The sequence below is a fragment of the Nerophis ophidion genome, linkage group LG04 (genome assembly GCF_033978795.1).
Source record: "Nerophis ophidion isolate RoL-2023_Sa linkage group LG04, RoL_Noph_v1.0, whole genome shotgun sequence".
NCBI classification, from domain to species: domain Eukaryota; kingdom Metazoa; phylum Chordata; class Actinopteri; order Syngnathiformes; family Syngnathidae; genus Nerophis; species Nerophis ophidion.
In genome coordinates, this window is record NC_084614.1 from 36,498,791 (window position 1) to 36,517,686 (window position 18,896).

At 40.2% G+C, this 18,896-nt stretch overlaps 3 protein-coding genes across 5 annotated transcripts in view; 1 reads left to right on the forward strand and 2 right to left on the reverse strand.

Annotated features, from left to right (window-relative positions):
* Positions 1 to 9,345, forward strand: part of LOC133551360 (unconventional myosin-XIX) — a 37,909-nt gene extending 28,564 nt beyond the window's left edge. Inside the window, exons 14-24 of one of the 3 annotated variants that reach the window (XM_061897996.1) lie at positions 13 to 126; positions 213 to 389; positions 594 to 731; positions 799 to 906; positions 982 to 1,052; positions 1,123 to 1,202; positions 2,574 to 2,722; positions 2,812 to 2,941; positions 5,557 to 5,642; positions 5,713 to 6,024; positions 6,107 to 9,345. In XM_061897996.1, the coding sequence (XP_061753980.1) occupies positions 13 to 126; positions 213 to 389; positions 594 to 731; positions 799 to 906; positions 982 to 1,052; positions 1,123 to 1,202; positions 2,574 to 2,722; positions 2,812 to 2,941; positions 5,557 to 5,630 (1,041 nt within the window). In that variant the 3' untranslated portion in view covers positions 5,631 to 5,642; positions 5,713 to 6,024; positions 6,107 to 9,345. Of the gene's footprint in view, positions 1 to 12; positions 127 to 212; positions 390 to 593; positions 732 to 798; positions 907 to 981; positions 1,053 to 1,122; positions 1,203 to 1,906; positions 2,217 to 2,243; positions 2,325 to 2,573; positions 2,723 to 2,811; positions 2,942 to 5,556; positions 5,643 to 5,712; positions 6,025 to 6,106 lie in introns of those variants that run through there. The other 2 variants (XM_061897998.1, XM_061897997.1) reach the window with 2 other exon arrangements.
* Positions 9,203 to 11,786, reverse strand: znhit3 (zinc finger, HIT-type containing 3). The gene is made up of 5 exons (XM_061898002.1): positions 11,619 to 11,786; positions 11,199 to 11,230; positions 11,036 to 11,101; positions 9,623 to 9,700; positions 9,203 to 9,545 (listed from the first exon to the last, which is right to left on the reverse strand). The coding sequence occupies exons 1-5, from the start codon at positions 11,684 to 11,686 to the stop codon at positions 9,343 to 9,345; spliced, it is 447 nt and encodes a 148-aa protein (XP_061753986.1). The 5' UTR covers positions 11,687 to 11,786; the 3' UTR covers positions 9,203 to 9,342.
* A 2,428-nt stretch (positions 11,787 to 14,214) lies between these two features.
* Positions 14,215 to 17,268, reverse strand: LOC133551364 (nuclear protein 1-like). The gene is made up of 2 exons (XM_061898004.1): positions 16,961 to 17,268; positions 14,215 to 14,471 (listed from the first exon to the last, which is right to left on the reverse strand). Exons 1-2 carry the CDS (start codon positions 17,160 to 17,162, stop codon positions 14,434 to 14,436), a joined length of 240 nt encoding a protein of 79 aa, XP_061753988.1. The 5' UTR covers positions 17,163 to 17,268; the 3' UTR covers positions 14,215 to 14,433.
* Positions 17,269 to 18,896: the final 1,628 nt, after the last annotated feature.

Genomic DNA, 18,896 nt, shown 5'->3' on the forward strand with positions numbered 1-18,896 from the left:
TTCTGTTTCAAGGAGGAATATGTGTCAGAAGGATTGCAGTGGTCCTTCGTCAAATATCAAGACAACCAGAGCTGTTTGGACCTTCTCGAAGGAAGTCCTATCAGCGTGTTTTCTCTTTTGGATGAGGTCATTTTCTTGTCTGCTGCCCTCAATTGTGTTTATTCCTGTTGCCGCAATAGTGGGGAATGGTTTGACCTGCTTGTGTTCTACAGGAGAGCCGCCTTAATCGAGCCTCTGACGCCAAGGTACTCAGGATTCGTTTGGAGAAGGAGCTAAGTGATAACAGCAGCATCAGCTGGGATAAATTCAGCAAAGTGCCACACTTTACTGTGGCCCATTATGCTGGCAAAGTGAACTACAAGATACAAAGCATGGTGGAAAAAAACAAGGTTTGTATGAAGCAGGGCTGCGCCTAACAATTATGTCTCAAGTCGATTGCTCTCTCAATTATTATAATTTATTGTATAGATTTAATTTCCTTTTTGTATAATGTAGTGTTAACGTTTTACGAATAAATTCCCCAAAAGTGGAAATGAAATTCATCATAGGTTCACTTTAACGACCAATTTGTGAAAATACATTTTGTGTTCCAGGACCCAGTGGCACCTGAGATCATCAGTATACTTCAGAAGTCTGGCAATAGCCTGCTTCAGCATATTTTTACAGAAAAAGAGAGCGAGCATTCACCAAACAGGGCCCTCAGTAAAGTCACAGTAGTCTCCAAGTTTAAGGCAAGATTAACAATGACTTTATTGTTGCAGTGAAACGGTCTTGATGCCAAAGTTCATGTCATTGCAGAACTCCCTGGAGCGCCTCATGAGCATCCTGCACACCACCACTCCTCATTACACGCGCTGCATTAAACCCAACTCAGACTGTAAGCCGTTCATCTTCAAAAAAGAGGAGGTACGGCGGTCTACTTAACATATGTCTCTTGTCATGCAGTGGAGGCATTCTAACGTTTTTGTTGTCCACTGCCAGGTGATCATACAGTTGGAGGCTTGTGGGATAGTGGAGACCATTCATATAAGTGCTGCTGGCTTCCCTATTAGGTAAACGTTTTTGGGTGTTTTTTTTTTGTCATTGTGTAGATTTGCTGATTTTCCAATCCTTGTTGCACAGAATTCCTTTCAAGTGCTTCATACAACGCTATGGAGCCATTTTGAAATGCTCAAAATTCAAGTCACAAACTCCTAATCTTGGTAAGTACTATTTCTTTTTGAGTCAAATAAAAGTAGGCATGTCCCGATCCGATAACAGCAAAAAAACAAGTCCCGGCTCGCTAAAATGTCCAATATAAGCTCCAATGCAAGCAATCGTGCAGCGTGATTACTTGTGCCAAGCTGGTCAGTCAGTTAACATCTAAATATCCTCAAATAAAGTTAAAGTACCAATGATTGTCACACACATACTAGATGTGGCGAAATTATTCTCTGCATTTGACCCATCCCCCTTGATCACCCCCTGGGAGGTGAGGGGAGCAGTGGGCAGCAGCGGTGCCGCGCCCGGGAATCATTTATAGTGATTTAACCCCCAATTCCATCCCTTAATGCTGAGTGCCAAGCAGGGAGGTAATGGGTCCCAATAAGTACACAAGTTTGATATTTTCCTGTATTATAGTCAAGTCATTTACAAAAGGTAAACATGGCAGACTACTATAGAGCTAGCAGTTACGCAACAGCTAAGCAAACATTAGCAATGTCCTCAATTGACCAATATTGCAGTCTAAAACAGCACATTTGTCAATATGAAGAAGTATCAAATATTTATAGTTACCTATTACTTAAAGATACAAAGTCCCCAAGGCAGAAGTGTATTAAAAATGAATCCAGTAACCAACTTGTTTGCATCATTCAACATCCTGCGCCATGAGATTAATTTAATCAAATAATTGTGACTAGTACAGTACGTGTCAACAAAATAAAAATCAACACACCACATCAAAAGCATGAATCTGTCATAAGGTTAGTGTTTTCACACCTACCATTATTCTTTTGAGTAATTTCACTTGATCAAACTACATTTTTGATTTGATTCCAAACTACAAAATAAAAGCATGTACTATGATTCCCGCTAACATTGGAATATCAGTATCAGCGAATATTCAAGCCTATAATATAGGTATCATATTGGAAGGAGAAAAATTTGTCGGGATACCCATAAAAAAAAAAAGTGCAATTGTGGTTTTATTTCCTCTTTAGTTCTTCTGGTTTATTGTTATTTCCTTTCACTATCTCTCTTAGTCTGTTCTCTTCTTCTTGGGACTTTGGTGTATAACACAGGATTGTCTAACCAAATATGCAACCTCTTTTGAACATTTCCAGGTAAATACATGCATGTATGTGCTACAATTTGTATTCTTAACCTAACGTCCACTGCATTCTTATGTTCATGCTTAAGTAAACTGATCACTAATCCTGAGTGGCTGAAATATTTTCTGTTTGCATGTGTATGTAAATTCCTTCATTTTGCAAACTGACAATGACTTTGCTGTAAAACATGCTTTTCTAGATGTTTTGTGTGCAGAAAAGACTCACTCAACTCTATTTAATTTTGTCTGTGTATCTTTGAAGCCCAGGTTGGAAGCGACAATGACTTTCTTCTGCAGGAGGTGCAGAAGGTCCTTGACCTGGTGTTTCAACACTCAGCACACAATGTTAAAGGGGAACACAAATCTTTGGTGCACTGTGGAAGAACTAAAGTGTTTCTCACACAGTTAATGGTTAGTCATTCGTGTCCATTTTTTTTTTTTTAGATAGTATGTCCCAAGTGTGTCTTTACAATGGTATGTCTCTCTCCTCTGTTCCACAGCTAGATTTACTGGAAGACAATAGGAAGATGGTCCTCTCAAGGTGTGCCTTTTCCATTCAGTGCTGCTGGATGCGTTACCAGCGCCGTAGACGCCATGAGCGACATCATTCTGCTACTCTGATCCAAGCAGGTAAACTGTGGCCAATGTGTTGGCACACTGCCTCCGCCTGGCCCCTTTTGACTTGACTGTCTGGCCAACACAAACCAGCAGGAAGCGTCTGATCCTGCTGATTATCCCTTCAGAAGCAGCTAAAAAGTTATATAAAGTGTTGGTTATTTTTATTTCCCTAGAATAGGTTCTACATTAGATTTACCGGTCAGACTTTTATTCTGTCAAATTTAACATGGTAATGCAGATGAATCCATTATCATTATTAATCTGATCAAAAATTGTAACAGAATCCATATGGAAGTAGGGCTGGGCGATAAGGCCTTTTTTTAACATCTCGATATTTTTCGGCCATATCGCGATACACGATATATATCTCGATACTTTGCCTTGGCCTTGAATGAACACTTTATGCATATAATCACAGCAGTATGATGATTCTATGTGTCGACATTAAAACATTCTTGTTCATACTGCATTAATATATACTCATTTTAAACTTTCATGCAGAGAAGGAAATCACAACTAAGTCAATTGACTAAAACTGTATTCATTAAAGTTATTAGCAGGTGACTTTTCAAATGATGCTACATAGTAGCAGTAATGCTACTTTTGGTCGCAACGCTTGCGTCCCACACTTGACAAATTTAAAGTTGTCTATTCGACATCTTCTCGCTTGAAGCCGAACCACCGCCAGACGATGGACCCCGTGCTGTTTTTCTTAAGCAATGGCACTTTATGTCATTTCCAAAACAGAAAGTGCAAGATCGTCAGACATTTTAGGTGTCGAATAAAAATGAGCTGCATAATAGGAAATTAAATATTGTTCGTTACGCAATGGCATAAACGTTCATGTCATTTCCAAAACAGAAAGTGCAAGATTGTCAGAGACATTTTAAGTGTCAAGTAAAAATGAGCTGCATAATAGGAAATTAAATAGTGTTCGTCCTTCGCTATGTGGTAGGTTACTACGGATGTTATTAAATTATGTTGTTGACTATTTTTTTCATACGGTGTTGATCTGGAAATGTTTGCCTTAGCATTTTGATGGTGTGGGCGTGTGGCACCAAATGGAGATTTTGACATGTGGAGTAAGCACTCTTCATTCTCTAGCAGGTGACTTTTCAAATGATGCTACATATTAGCAGTAATGCTACTTTTTGTAGCAACGCTGTTGGCCCACACTTGACAAATTAAGGTTGTCTGTTCGACATATTTCCACTTGAAGCCAAACCACCGCCAGACGATCTGCTGTTTTTCTTGGGAATTAATTCTTCCTTCATTTGCACCTTCTCTCTCTCTCGTATCACCACTCGCACGGCTCCGCTAGCATCACAGCTAATGTTACCCATGCTGCTACCTCTCTGCTCCGCGAGGGTGTATACGTATGTGACGTATGATGTGACAGTATGTGACGTATGTAAGAAGGTGCGCTTGCCTGCGAGAAGGAGACACAGGAAAGAGCGAGATGAGCCTGTAGTGTAATGCCGACAGCTAAAAGCAACTGCGTGAGAACGTATACTCGAATTTCACGATATAGTCATTTTCTATATCGCACAGAGACACACCCGCGATATATCGCCCAGCCCTATTTGGAAGTATTATTGTAGCAAAATTATTTGCAAAAGTGTATCTCAATCTGTGTGTGTAATCCATTTTTAATGCATGTGTACTAATTTGTGTGTCTGTATATCAACCAGAGTATGTGTAATCAGATTTGTGTACGTGTGTATTAAGTTTCCTGTCTTTCCCTAATCAGAAATAACTCCTGATAGGCTGTCTACTTACACTTGACTTTTGCGACATTTCTGCCGTGTAAGATTTGAGCGAGCCATCCAGATTTGTGAGCGCATAAAACGTGAGTGCGCGCTTTCAGAAATGGGTGCGTGTAATACAATCTGCGTATCTGAGGTGTGCCTACATTTAATCAACCATCGAAGACACCACACAATTTAAACCAATCAGAAACGATGTGCAGCTGAGGTGCGTGAAAGAGAGACGCCAAGACCCGTTTTATGTTGTTTCTCAGGACGAAGCAACTAAAATACAGTAAACCCTGTTTTATCACTGTCAATTGGTTGATTCCTGACCGTGGTAAATTAATGTCCATGAAGTAGGAATAAATAATATTAATTTTCATAACTGGAGGGGAAAAAAACATGTTTCCAATCTTTTTAATATGATTCTAGCATGAAACAACACCCACATATACCCTTTTAATCCAATGTAATAGGCTGTCTGAGGCTGAACCCATCAGCGGCCATGATAGTGAACAGTGTGCTCTGTCTCATCTGTTGACAAATACTACTGTTGTATTGATGTTTGTTAATTTATTTATTTGAAAAGGCTTAGTTTAGGCCAAAAAATACAGCAATTTTAAAAATCTGCAATATAGTGAAGCTGCAAACAACTAAGTTGTGATTGTAGTAATGCATCAGCAATCAATTTAAGACAGCGTTGCACAGTCAAAATAAAACGACTCGGGAAGTATGCGGTGTACAGATAGTAAGTGTACTCTCAAGTGTGCACAAGCTAAAGTATGTGCTCTGAGATGAAGTACAAGACTCCTCCTGCAAATGGAAGAATCTTAAGATCTCTTGTGGGATACTTTGTGGTCCCTTGCATGCTTCTTGCAGCGGTGAGGTCTTGGCTTGTAAGGAGGAGCGTCCAGAGATGGCATAGAGCAGCGGCATCTATTCAGAAATCCTGAGGGAAATGGAAGGTCAGAAAAAAGAAACGTAAGATGTGCATATTGTGTGATTTGTACATTGACTGTTGCATGTTTGTGTCAGGCACTCATGAAGTGTTTAGCTGAGGCTGAGCTGGATAATGCAGAGGACTTCATGTCAGAAGATACCCCTGTGATTAGGGAACGAGGCTCAGTGCAGCTTTCAACCATCCAGGAACCCGTCATGGTCCAAGGCTGGCCCATTGGGCTGGCTTTGGCGTCTGCACCGTCCATCACGGTGTCCCTGACGGCCACAGGATTGCAAAAGATGAAGTCTGTGGTGGCTTCCCTGAAACTGCCCTCCAGGAGAGGAGAATATAAGGTGGAGACCAACCAAAACATGCAGGGGGTCGCCTCCATCAGGGCTCAACCAAAGGTGCGGACACATCTATAAAACCTCCGTTAAAACATACAATCTTCCGTCCTTTTTGATCTGAAAGTTTTTGCACAAATTTCAGGGATCTGTAAAACTGCACTGCCAGCGGTCGCCCCTTCTCTACGCAGACATGCAGCCTGAGCTGAGGAACGACGTCACAGGCTTCAATGAAATCCTGCTCGAGAAGACTCTATAGCAGGAGCGTCCAAACATTGTCCACTTTCATACATCATGTGCGCTAAAATGCTAAAACCAATCCAATTTAGGTTAATATACAGCAGCTGAAATAAGTATTTAACACATTTTTCTCACTAATTATATTCCAAAATGCTGTTGACATAAAACATTCACCAGATGTTTGAAACAACCCATGTAATACATACATACATACAAAGAAAGAAGAACAAAGAACACAAGAAATTAAGTTGTTATAGTGGGAAATGACACAGGTAGAAAGTATTGAACACGCCAACTGGTTGTATGCAATACTTTGTACAAAAGCCTGTTTGCCTCCTGTATGGAGAAACTACTCGCATGCTTTCCTCCTCCACGCAAGTAGTTGGCTGTATGATTTGGATCATTATCCTGCTGGAATGTCCACCCTTGTTTCATTTTCATCATCTTCATAGATGGCAGCAGATTCTTGTCAAGAATGTCTCAGTACATTTGCCCATTCATCGTTCCTCCAACAATGTGAAGTTTAGCAGTATCTGAAATGCAACCTACACCATCATGTTCCCATCTGCAAACTTCACTGTTGGTATGATGTTTTTAGGATGATTTCTCCTCCCAACTAGGTGTGCATTATGGATCAATTTTGGTTTCAATAGACCATACTATATTTTCCCAGTATTTAACTGGCTTGTCCAAATGCCATCCATCCATCCAAATTCTTCCGCTTATCCGAGGTCGGGTAGCGGGGGCAGCAGCCTAAGCAGGGAAGCCCAGACTTCCCTCTCCCCAGTAACTTTGTCCAGCTCTTCCCGGGGGATCCCGAGGCGTTCCCAGGCCTGCCGAGAGACATAGTCTTCCCAACGTGTTCTGGGTCTTCCCTGTGGCCTCCTACCGGTCGGACGTGCCCTAAACACCTCCCTTGGGAGGCGTTAGGGTGGCATCCTAACCAGATGCCCGAACCACCTCATCTGGCTCCTCTCGATGTGGAGGAGCAGTGGCTTTACTTTGAGCTAACCCCGGATGGCAGAGCTTCTCACCCTATCTCCAAGGGAGAGCACCGCCACCTGGTAGAGGAAACTCATTTGGGTCGTTTATACCCATGATCCTGTCCTTTTGATCATAACCTAAAACTCATGACCATAGGTGAGGATCGCAACGTAGATCGACCGGTAAATTGAGAGCTTTGCCTTTCACTTCAGCGCCTTCTTCACCCCAAACTGTCGAAACAGCGTCCGCATTACTGAAGACGCCGCACCCACACATCCGCCTGTCAATCTCACAATCCACTCTTCCCTCAGTCGTGAACAAGACTCCAAGGTACTTGAACTCCTCCACTTGGGGGAGGGCCTCCTCTCCAACCCGGAGATGGCACTCCACCCTTTTCCGGGCGAGAACCATGGACTCGGACTTGGAGGTGCTGATTCTCATCCAGGTCGCTTCACACTTTTGCTGCGAAAGGATCCAATGAGAGCTGAAGATCCTGGCCAGAGGAAGCCATCAGGACCACATCATCTGCATCGGCTTGTCCAAATGTTGTTCAGCAAACTTTAAACAAGCTTTGACATGCTCTTATTTTAGAGAAGGGATCTTGGGTGCATACAGGCTATGGCAGTGGAGTGCATTACTAACTGTTTTCATTGTGACAACAGTACTTGCTTATTCCAGGTCTTTTTGAATGCTCTCCATGGGTGGTCCTTCACTCTTATTATTCTTTGCACTCCTGTTAAAAATTTTGCGATGAGTACCTGATCAGGCAAATTTATTGTGGTATGATTGGCTTTCCAATTACCGGTACGTACTGTACTATGGTCCCAACCGTGCTCACTGTAACATTCAGAAGCTTAGAGATATGCGTCTATAACCAATGTCATTTTTCTGTTCTGCAATTCATTTGCGATGGTCTTGAGACATCTCTTTGCTCTTACCCATCATTAGATGTGTCTTGACATATCATCACACACAACTTGAGTTCTGAGCTTATTTATTCTACTTTCATTGTATGTAAGGATTACTAGGGTTGTTCCCAACATCTGGTGAAAGGTTCTATTCAAGAGCACCTTTTAAAATTAGCGAGAAAAATGGTGACATGTTAAATACTTATTTCAGCTGCCATATTCTATCTGAACAAAATATCCACGTATTAGCTTTGTGTTGTTGACAAAGCAAATTAGTTTAATATCTAATCATATTCCTCATAATGTATTCATTATTTTTTATATGTCTCACATTGGACAGCCCTGCTCTATAATTACACTACAGTATGAAATGTTTCTTGTTGTAAAACAGCCAGTCCCAGGACTTCGCAATGTTGCAATCGTGCCAATTCAACCATCCATTTTGTGTCGCTCGGCCCTTTTAAGGTCGCCTTGGTGGGGGTGGGCAGATTGGATGTAGCCTCTGAGCTGCGCTCAAACTTGCGCATCAACTATCTAATCAATTGCAAATCATCTACCTTTGGTATTAATGGAATGCCACAAGTAATATTTGAATGATTGCATGTTGTGTATGTTTGTGTCCCACGTGAAGGGATGAGTTGAGTTTAAGATGACGTCAGTGCTGCCTTCAAATGAGTCTTAGGCTCCGATCAGTGTCATTTGTTAAAAGCTACACATATCACTCAGGGGCTGTTATATGATTCACACGCACACTGTAGACCAATTACGGTATTTTGCTTTTATATATTAGCACCAAAATACAGTACCCATATTGCATGTGTTGCACAACAAAAGCAAAGATTGCACATTCAGAGTTATAGCAATGTGCATTTGAATCATGGAGAAAAAAATGTTGGGGTTTAAAATAACTGCTGCTTTTAAATATGCACACTGTGGGAATATATGCGAATACTGTTTTACACTTGTATGTGAGTGAAGTTTTTTTGTCAAATTAAATGGATTTTCTTTTTTGTAATTTGAATACTGCTGTAGGTTTTTACTCGACATACAGACACTATTATAAGGATGTCAGTCTGGTGTGTGTACCCAAAAGATTCTAACCAAGAAAATGAACCATGTAATTTTTATTTGCTTTGATGAAAACGTGTTGTCATACATTCAACAACAATCCCTTTTGTACATCCTCTTATTTTCTATACAAAATACAAATGTGCTCCCAAACACAAAATCCAATAAATACAGTACAGATTTACCAGTCCACATCCTCACTGACCTGCTGTGATTGAGCTGCTTTTTCTACAACCTTCAAACACTGATCTGAAAACTCTACAAATAAGGGCTCCTGCATGGCCGCCTTCATTGCCTCGTCTTTGTTGTTTGCGTTGTCAATGGTCTGTAACAGCTGTCTTAGATGGGGGTTACTAAGGAGGTCTTTCAGCTTGTCTGACTGACCTGTGAAATACATTTCAGAACAACTTGTCAAAAATGTCATGTGTAAGCTATATATGCATGCAATTTTGAACTAATACCCAACAGCTGAAGTCTCTCTGGAGGTACTATATCAGGCATGTCATCTTCCTGCAGAATATCGTCCGCATTCCACGTGTCTGCACAGAATGTTTTTTTAAGCAGTACACTGCATAAGAATGTTTTTTAAGCAGTACACGGCATTTTTTTTTTTTTATAAATAGAGTATGCTGAAAGAACATACTCTTGCAATGCTTCAATGCTAAGTATGCAGACATTTTTTACACTTTTCTCTTTTTGATCAACATGTTTGATTCATGTACCGTATTTTTGGGATTATAAATCGCTCCGGAGTATACGTCGCACCGGCCGAAAATGCATAATAAAGAAAGAAAAAAACATATATATACGTCGTACTGGAGTATAAGTCGCATTTTGGGGGGAATTGTATTTGATAAAAACCAACAACAAGAATAGACATTTGAAAGGCAATTTAAAATAAATAATAAATAGTGAACAACAGGCTGAATAAGTGTACGTTTTATGACGCATAAATAACCAACTGAGAACGTGCCTGGTATGTTTCACCCCCATGCTTCACAGTAGGTGTGGTGCTCTTGGGATGCAACTCAGTATTCTTCCTCCAAAAATGACAAGTTGAGTTTATACCAAAAAGTTCTATTTTGGTTTCATCTGACCACATGACATTCTCCCAATTCTCTGCTGTATCATCCATGTATCCATTTTGGTAAAAACTCAACTCGTCGTGTTTGGAGGAAGAAGAATACTGAGTTGCATCCCAAGAACACCATACCTACTGTGAAGCATGGGGGTGGAAACATGCTTTGGGGCTTTTTTGTCTGCTAAGGGGACAGGACGATTAATCCGTGTTAAGGAAAGAATGAATGGGCTCATGTATCGTGAGATTTTGAGCCAAAACCTCCTTCCATCAATGAGACCTTTGAATGGTTGACCAAATACTTATTTTCCACCATAATTTACAAATAAATTATTTAAAATTCCTACAATGTGAATTCCTGGATTTTTTTCCCCATTCTGTCTCTCACAGTTGAAGTGTACCTATGATGAAAATTACAGACCTCTGTCATCATTTTAAGTGGGAGAACTTGCACAATCGGTGGCTGACTAAATACTTTTTTGCCCCACTATAGCTACGGAAGTAGCATACAGCATAAAATAGTTAGCATTCCATGACCCACAATGCACTTCTGCCATGACCCTCCCCCGCCATATTCATATTGGTTGACGTGTGTGTGACGATTGCTGACAATTTCTTTGTCTCTTCCGCGAATGAGATAAATAATATTATTTGATATTTTACGTTATTGTGTTAATAATTTCACACATAAGTCGCTCCGGAGTATATGTCGCACCCCTGGCCAAACTGAAAAAAACTGTGACTTATAGTCTGAAAAATACGGTACTGTATCCAGGATTGGGGGACAGAAACATACCCGTCTTCCCAGCAACCTTTGCTTCAGGCAGGGTTGGTTCAAGCTGCTTAACTGGAACACAAGAGTCTGGAGAAACATACATTGGATGAGTATTGCTCGATAACCCCTAAATACATATATATGATTCAATATTGAAAATGCTGTAAAGCCCTAAACTACTTGCCTTTATGCCTCTTGAAACAGGGAAGGGAACAACTAAAACAAAAATAAAACGCAATTATTCATAATACATTTCAACGTTCATATCCCACCGCCACAGATCTACTTCCATCCATCCATCCATTTCCTACCGCTTATTCCCTTTTGGGGTCGCAGGTGCCTTTCTCAGCTACAATCGGGCGGAAGGCGGGGTACACCCTGGACAAGTCGCCACCTCATCGCAGGGCCAACACAGATAGACAGACAACATTCACACTCACATTCACACACTAGGGCCAATTTAGTGTTGCCAATCAACCTATCCCCAGGTGCTACTTAAATATGTTTATTTACTCTGTGTCATGTGTGCCTTTTATACTTAACACGTGAATAGCACATGCGTTTAAGCTAGCCACGAAGATACAAAACGGTTTGAATTACTTACTATCTTATTTTGCAGGACGGGCATCTGTATTTTGGTGTTTGTTCGCTGCAGACGCTGCACAGCTGCATTATGACAAATATAAAGGTTTTTTTAAAGGGCAACGTGTAGTAAAGTTCACGCTAAGAAGAGGAGTCTGGCACGTAACCCGGAAACATTACATTGTGGTACCTTTACCTTCAAAATAAAAGCAGCTAAATCCACTTGGAAAAAGAAAATACCGTAAATTGTAGAGTTTGTGGTAATGTTTTTGTATATTTTGTTCACCATGCCATTTCAACCATAATGATGTGTTGTTATTTTGGCATTTGGCAGAATATAGTGTCCCGTTGGCGTAAGTACCCGGATGTTGCAGTCGCCGGCGTAACCAACATGGTCAGTGTGCACTGTGGATTCATACAGGTCTTGACCGGAACCGGCGAAATACAGCCCGAAAAGCATTTCAATTAGGCTCCACAGTGGGACGTTTCCAAATTATATTTTTAACCTTATCGAAACCGTGTGATTTCCATAACCATGAATTGATTAACGTGGACCCCGACTTAAACAAGTTGACAAACGTATTCGGGTTTTAGTGGTCAATTGTACGGAATTATGTACTGTACTGTGCAATTTACTAATTAAAGTAATCAATCAATCAAACCGTTTTTTACGTCGCCGTAAGTATTGAACTATAAAAATTATGCCTGTGGTTAGAATCGGCGTTTATTAATGACATATGGAAGTATTATTGTATTATTGTATTTTACTTTAACGTGGCCTAATATGGGCGTCGGTATCTCAATGTTTGTGTGCGAGTTTTGAGTTGTCTGTCCGTATGATGATTTCCATCCATCAATCCATTTTCTACCACTTGTCCTTTCCGGGGTTGCGGGGGTGCAGGAGCCTATGTCAGCTGCATTCGGGCGGAAGGTGGCTTACACCCTGGACATGATACTTTTTATTAGTAGATTGCACAGTACAGTACATATTCCGTACAATTGACCACTAAATGGTAACACCCGAATAAGTTTTTCAACTTGTTTAAGTCGGGGTCCACGTTACAACCTCATTGCAGAGCAAGCACAGATAGACAGACAACAATCACACTCACGTTCACACACTAGGGCCAATTTAGTGTTGCCAATCAACCTAACCCCAGCATTAAAGGCCTACTGAAATGAGATTTTCTTATTTAAATGGGAATAGCAGGTCCATTCTATGTGTCATACTTGATCATTTTGCGATATTGCCATATTTTTGCTGAACTTTTGGTCGCTAATAGAAAAGCCCTGCCTCTACCGGAAGTATGTGTGCGTGACGTCACTGTTTGCAGGGCTCCACACATATTCATTGTTTTTAATGGGAGCCACCAGCAGTAAGAGCAATTCGGACCGAGAAAACGACAATTTCCCCATTAATTTGAGCAAGGATGAAAGATTCGTGAATTAGGATATTGATAGTGAAGGAATAGAAAAACAAACAAAAAAAAGTGACGGCAGTGTGAGCGTTTCAGATTTAATTAGACACATTTACTGGGATAATTCTGGAAGACCCCATATCTGCTTATTGTTTTAATAGTGTTTTAGTGAGATTTTAAAGATTGTAAAAAATTGTAAAGACATACCTCGAGGTCGGATGGCTGCGGTGAACACAAAGTGTCTCAGAGAGAAGCCGAGGAGCCAAGCTCACAGCTGCTGCTGCTGCAGGACGACGAATAATCCAATGATTTCTCCGGTAAGATATATATCACAATTTCCCCATCCAAAAACATGCTGGTTGACGTAGAGAAAACATGTTCGCTTGACCGCTCCGCTTCACAACAAACAAAGAAACATCGGCTGTGTCTCGGTGCTAAAGACAGCTGCAATCCACCGCTTTCCACCAACAGCATTGTTTTTTATAGTCTCCATTATTAAATGAACAAATTGCAAAGGATTCAGCAACACAGAAGTCCAAAATACTGTTTAATTATGCGGTTAAATTGGACGACTTTTAGCCGCGAGTGGTGCAGCTGCTAATATTTCCTGACAGTCCGTGACGTCACGCATATGCGTCATCATTCCGCAACATTTTTAACAAGAAACTCGCGGGAAATTTAAAATTGCAATTTAGTAAACTAAAAAGGCCGTATTGTCATGCGTTGCATTGTTAATATTTCATCATTGATTTGTAAACTATCAGACTGTGTGGTCGGTAGTAGTGGGTTTTAGTAGGCCTTTAAAAAAAATCCATCCGTCGTCAGGTGGTATAGCTGCGGCCCCGGATACTGTTAAGTTGTGCCCAGTTGATGTTGTGCCCACAGGGCTGACGACTACGGAAGTGAAATGTGTCTTAGAGACATGGCCACAGTTGTGCTGACAACGCGCTGTTTGAAACTTGATTTATATCGTGAATATAACGATTATCTTCTTTTAAGTGCGCAATCACAGTAATCGATTTGGGACAGCACAAATAAAACTTTGCCTTCAAGTGTGAAAAAAATGGCTTTTACCTCATAATGGTGGTCTTATTACTACATTCACGTATTTTTTGGACCACCAAAATTGAAATTTAACAAAAAGGCAATGAAAGGTCAATTATCTATAACGGTGGAAAAAGGAACATAAATTCAAACATCTTTGTCTTGGTTAACACTCATTTTATTCCATTTAAATGCAGTAAAATACATATTCCTTGATGCATGGATGAGCCACGCATCACTGACTTACATAGCTAAAAACCAAAAAATATAGTTGCACAATTGTAACTTGAGAACGTCAACGTTCAGTTGGGGTAGAAGAACAAGCTGCCGTGTGACATGTTCTTGGGAATGTTCCCGCAATCATCACACTCCTTCTTATCGGCCACATAAGGAATCCAGGATGGGGTTCAGATCTAACATGAAACAAGAAGAAATGGTTACAATTTAACATTATGTATTGGATTTGTACAATATATCATTTGGAATATATGTTTTAATGTATCCCCTGGTTTAATTTAAGTCCATCCATCTTCTACCGCTTGTCCCTTTCGGGATTGCGGGGGGTGCTGGAGCCTATCTCAGCTGTCCACTAAGCCTATTATAGTGACATGGTAGTACAAATTGAAAATCAACATATTAGTAGTCATTTCTAATAATACCGCTCATCAAAAATGAATTTGATTTAATAAGGAATGTATTTTATTTTTACAATATGCCAAGGGCCCATAATAAAAACAAGGTAGGTACAAGCCGAAAATGACCCCTTAGTTCAGGGGTCGGGAACCTTTTTGCCTGAGAGAGCCATGAAAGCCAAATACTTTAAAATGTATTTCCGTGAGAGCCATATCATATTTTTTAACACTGAATACAACCAAATGCGTGCATTTTTTAAGTAAGACCAACATTTTTAGAGTACAATAAGTCTAATTCTTTTGAATAACATTGTGTTTTCTTGACCAGGTGCGGTAGAAAACGGATGGATGGATTAAAATGCATGAGAATGTTTTATATTTTGAACGTTATTTTTAACATCGTGATTACCAGCGGAATTATTCATTAAGATTTATCTGAGAGCCAGATGCAGTCATCAAAAGAGCCACATCTGGCTCTAGAGCCATAGGTTCCCTACCCCTGCCTTAGTTGTTAACACTACAGATGTGACATTTGCAAACAAATCGTATCTTTTGAATGACTCTCTTATGTAAACGATGAGAACCATTTTGTTTGCGCACGCAGATGCAGTATCAGCATTTGTATTTCTGTTTCATTTATACTTTGTATTTACATGTACACAGTCGTCCCTCATATATTGAATACGACGGACGTGACCACAATAAGTTAGAATCATGATTAAAAAATTGAATACTTTAATGGTTTCAGAAATGTTCAAGACCTTCGAAATCATTTTTTTCATAATATGAGTAATCTCTCTACATGAAATAACACCCTTTGGCCACCTTTATACTCCTTTTAATCCAATTTAGTAATGCTGCCTGAGGCTGAGCCAATTCGTGGCCACAATACTTGGTTTGGTCTCCTCGAATATGCCAATACTATAGTATTAATATCCATCCATCCATGGATGGATGGATGGATGGATGGATAGTATTAATATGTTCAGTACAGTACATATTCCATACAATTGACAACTAAATGGTAACACCCGAATACGTTTTTTCCACTTGTTTAAGTCGGGGTCCACGTTAATCAAGTCATGGTTATGGCACCCTTAATGGAATGTTTACATAAAAACACCGCAAAAATAAAAATATTGTCGATATTTCAGAAGAAATCCCAACAATTCAGTAATAAGGTGGTAATGTTAATTATTCTAATCCACATATTGTTGTTTAACTGCCACCAGTGTTTCTTTCCTTGATTAAAAAAAAATCTATGTGGCCATGATACTTGGTTAAGTCTCCTCTAATTGCCAATTCTATAGTATTAATAATTGAAGTTCATTTAGCCACTTTTAAGCTTGCAAATGCCCAATGTAGGACAAAAATGTTGTAGAATAGTCTTTACAGATAAAAAAAACCCTGCAATGTGGTGACGCAGCAATATTTAATGGGTGATGTGGCATGGGACGAACTATTGTTATTTGTGTGTTTTTTTCTGAATTGTTAAAAGTTAATTGAATTGTGGGACAATTACGTAATGGGCAGCACGGTGGAGGAGGGGTTAGTGCGCCTGACTGAGTAGGCCTAGGTTCAATCCCGGGCTCAGGATTTTTCTGTGTGGAGTTTGCATGTTCTTTCCATGACTGCGTTGGTTTCCTCCGGGCACTCCGGCTTCTTCCCACCTCCAAAGACATGCACCTGGGGATAGGTTGATTGGCGACACTGAATTGGCCCTAGTGTGTGAATGTGAGAGTGAATGTTATCTGTCTATCTGTGTTGGCCCTGTGATGAGGGGGCGACTTGTCCAAGGTGTACGCCGCCTTCCGCCCGATTGTAGCTGAGATAGGCATCAGCGCCCCCCGCGACCCCAAAGGGAATAAGCGGTAGGAAATGGATGGATGGACAACTAAGTAATCAAGTAATGATGTCACAGTCAAACCCCGGCGTTATGGCACCCCCTAACGGAATGTTTACATAAAAACAAGAAAAATAAAAAAATAGTCAATATTTCAGAAGAAATCCCAGCAATTTAGTAATATGGTGGTCATTTTAATTATTTTGCTCCACATATTGTTGTTTAACTGTCACCAGGGATTATTTCCTTGATTTAAAAAATCAGTCTTTTGAAAGGAACGGCTGCCCAAGATCCGGCAGCCTTCCATTTGTTTTGATCAGATGATATAACCGAGTTGAAAAATAGAACTATTGAAAAATGTTACCTTATATAACAGGCGAGGGGACGAGTAAACAACATCATGATGTCAGACTTTTGGTTCGCCTACGTTTGAGCTCGCTGTTGTAAAGTTTGCCTGCAATCTTCCTTTCGTGTCCCGCAGGGATATGGCGGTTGGTGTTGAGTTCCGTTTCTTTCTTGGATCTCCCTTTGCCACCGACGTGACACGAGTATTCTACCAGGTTATAATAGTCATATTGGTCGTAATGGGCCTCTTCAAAAGAGACAAACCTTTCCATGTCGGTCTCCATTTGGATACAAAGGTTTAAAATCAAGCTGCTGAGCCGCAGAGGAGTCTGACTCGGAGTAAACAAATGTCAGTCTGTCTTTCACACGGGATCGCGGTTGGACCAATGGGACGCCAGGAAATACGTCACGTGCCTTTGTATATACGTTTTTACAGAGGCGTGTTTTCTTTTGCAATAAAATAAATACTAAATGATGAAATACCCAATGGTATTTTTATGAAACTGAAGACTGTATATTAGACAAATATGATCTTAGCATGGGTTCCCTCCGGGTACTCCGGCTTCATCGCCAAAGACTTGCACCTGGGGATAGGTTGATTGGCAACACTATATTGGCCCTAGTGTGTGAATGTGAGTGTGGATGTTGTCTGTCTATCTGTGTTGGCCCTGCGAGGAGGTGGTAACTTGTCCTGGGTGTACCCCGCCTTCCGTCAGAATACAGCTGAGATAGACTCCAGCCCCCCTGTGACCCCAAGAGGGACAAGCGCTAGAAAATGGATATATATATATATATATATATATATATATATATATATATATATATATATATATATATATATATATATATATATATATGTGTGTGTGTGTGTGTATATATGTTTATATATGTGCATGTGTGTATATGTATTAGGGCTGGGCAATATGGGCTTTTATTAATATCTCGATTTTTTTAGGCCATGTCACAATACACGATATACAGTGGGGCAAAAAAGTATTTAGTCAGCCACCGATTGTGCAAGTTCTCCCACTTAAAATGATGACAGATGTCTGTAATTTTCATCATAGGTACTGTCAAGTTACGGTTGCTTGTTTGTGTTCTCCCCTAACTTGAAAAGGGTTTTGATATTTTGACCAGGGGTTTCACTGGGACTTCACTCTTTGTTTTAATCCAATGATGAGACAAATCTTTGTTTCTCCTTTTATTTTGGACTTGATTGTCTCTTTTTTTCATCGAATAACTGTAAGGTGAAAAACATTTGGAAAAGGTTGACAAATACAAAATCAATTAGAGACCAATATAAACAAATTACAATAAACCATTTTTAAAGTAAAAGTGTTTCCAAAAGTACATATGGTGACCCTTAACAGCTTGGATTTGACACTTAAACATTTAACAACCAACCACTTGGCAATTAAAATAAATCCAACATATCAAATCCAAACATCAAAATAATTTAAAGTTATCTCAACGTCAGCCACCCTGGTCTCTGTAAACAGTTGTCACTTCTGTATTTGGTCAATTCTCCTGGAGCAGTGTTTGTCGGCCTCTTCTGTATTTGGTAATTTGTTCTCGAGCAGTGTTTGTTGACCTGATGTTTGAGATGGAGCTGCAGACATGCTTCACAGTAGGTATGGTGTTCTTGGGATGCAACTCAGTATTCTTCTTCCTTCAAACACGACAAGTTGAGTTTATACCAAAAAATTATATTTTGGTTTCATCTGACCACATGACATTCTCCCAATCCTCTGCTGTATCATCCATGTATCCATTCTGGTATAAACTCAACTCGTTGTGTTTGGAGGAAGAAGAATACTGAGTTGCATCCCAAGAACACCACACCTACTGTGAAGCATGGGGGTGGAAACGTCATGCTTTGGGGCTGTTTTTCTGCTTGTTTTAAGTCTCTGTGAGAAGGAGATAGGCTGACCATATTTTGAAATCCCAAAAAGAGGACACATATATGCGTGCCAAGGCGAACAGCACGCCAAGGCCGGGACTAGGTGAAAATTTGCCGA

Bases quoted from the DNA above. Each gene is read 5' to 3' on its own strand.
- znhit3 (XM_061898002.1), bottom strand. From the start codon at position 11,686: ATGCAGCTGTGCAGCGTCTGCAGCGAACAAACACCAAAATACAGATGC. The intron at 11,231-11,618 runs GTAAGTAATTCA...TTTTTGTTTTAG, and splicing joins CCGTCCTGCAAAATAAGATA to TTGTTCCCTTCCCTGTTTCA. The intron at 9,546-9,622 runs GTATTAGTTCAA...TGTATTTCACAG, and splicing joins AGAGAGACTTCAGCTGTTGG to GTCAGTCAGACAAGCTGAAA.
- LOC133551364 (XM_061898004.1), bottom strand. From the start codon at position 17,162: ATGGAGACCGACATGGAAAGGTTTGTCTCTTTTGAAGAGGCCCATTAC. The intron at 14,472-16,960 runs GTAGGCGAACCA...GTTTCATGTTAG, and splicing joins TTACAACAGCGAGCTCAAAC to ATCTGAACCCCATCCTGGAT.